The 1,231-nt window shown below is 41.9% G+C and overlaps 1 protein-coding gene and 1 long non-coding RNA gene across 9 annotated transcripts in view; one reads left to right on the top strand and one right to left on the bottom strand.

The window, feature by feature from the left end:
* The window catches only part of DOT1L (DOT1 like histone lysine methyltransferase), a 107,488-nt gene that overhangs the window by 18,474 nt on the left and 87,783 nt on the right, over positions 1–1,231 (bottom strand). For all 8 annotated transcript variants that reach the window (XM_019513322.1, XM_019513327.1, XM_019513321.1 and 5 more), the window contains one exon: positions 67–190. In XM_019513322.1, coding sequence (XP_019368867.1) covers positions 67–190 — 124 coding nt within the window. The remainder of the gene's footprint in view (positions 1–66; positions 191–1,231) is intronic.
* LOC109294828 overlaps positions 1–1,231 on the top strand; it is a 16,077-nt gene that overhangs the window by 11,961 nt on the left and 2,885 nt on the right. The gene's annotated exons all lie outside the window — the stretch shown is intronic.

The raw sequence follows: 1,231 nt of genomic DNA, 5'->3' as shown, positions 1-1,231 counted from the left end.
CCCCAATTCTGTCAGGAGCATGATTTCTATTGACCTGAGCTCTGCACAGACAGGCATACTCCTTACCTTCTCGCCTGCAATTGGTAAGGCCGCTGGGGAAGAGGGCCGAGTTTCCTGAGGACTCAGCTTCATGCCATTTGAAATATTAGGGCTTGGATATGTAAGGCCATTCTCTTTTACATGGTCAGCTCTAAAACAAGATACATGCAGTCAGTTTTTGAATTCTAGTGATCTCCAACTGCAACAAATTCTTGTTGCAAACTTGACATCATCGCCTTGCTTACCTGATCATCTGCCACTGCTACATTTATTGGCTTTTGCTCAAATGCCTGAGCCACGAAGACTGGAACTACATACATCAATTCTACTTTTTAACTATTTTCTTCTATAGTCATATATACTGACAGCAATAAAGAGACAAATATCATACCCATTTCCCCAACTGACCCCTCTCACCTCTGGATTTCATTAGTTGTTGCTTTTCCATTGACTGCATGGTCCTGATTCAAGTGCCTCCTTAGGGCTATCTTAGCAGGAGAAAATCTGGTATAATCAGGTAAGGACAAGCTGGATGTCTTGTCTGCCTTCTGTCTACTGCTATGGTTTGGGGTACATGGAACTATTTCTTGGTCCAGGTGAGAGGTCATATACTGAGGGGTGTTTTGCTTGGAAGAGGGCCGGCTAAGAGCATTATGGATTTCATAGGGAGTAGCATGGCCATTCATGGACAGTTCGGGACTCATGCCATTGATATGGGTCATAGGAAATTTAGAACACTCAAGCTCAAGTTGGAACCTGCCATGATCAACCTCAGGTTCACGACTTAGATGATTTTTATTGCGTAGTTGTATCGACAAGGACTCATCGGACGGCGTATAGGATTTCAGCTGCATGAGCTCCTGCTGCCTTTGACTTTTCTCAAGCTCCACAATGCTGATCTTTAAATGAAGAGGAGGGCAAAGATTAAACAATATACATAATGGAATTTTGTCTTCAGCTGCTTCTCAGAGAAAGCATTCCTTTTGGATGATAAAGCAAACAATCTATGATTTTAAAAATTACTATTTGCATATGGAGACATGGTTCTGAATTTGTGAAAAAGGTACAGCTAAAGGATATGGTTTCAAGAGAATCTCAGGAAATGTATTTTGGAGTGTGTAAATCAAGTTTAACATGTCGAAAGTCAGATTTTGAACAAACCAACCCCTCCCTACCTCTTCTTCTCTCCCCC

The sequence above is a fragment of the Gavialis gangeticus genome, unplaced genomic scaffold (assembly GCF_001723915.1).
Source record: "Gavialis gangeticus isolate Ggan-Ray unplaced genomic scaffold, GavGan_comp1, whole genome shotgun sequence".
NCBI classification, from domain to species: domain Eukaryota; kingdom Metazoa; phylum Chordata; order Crocodylia; family Gavialidae; genus Gavialis; species Gavialis gangeticus.
The sequence above is the reverse complement of the archived record's forward strand: the minus strand, read 5'-3'. Positions and strand labels throughout refer to the sequence as shown.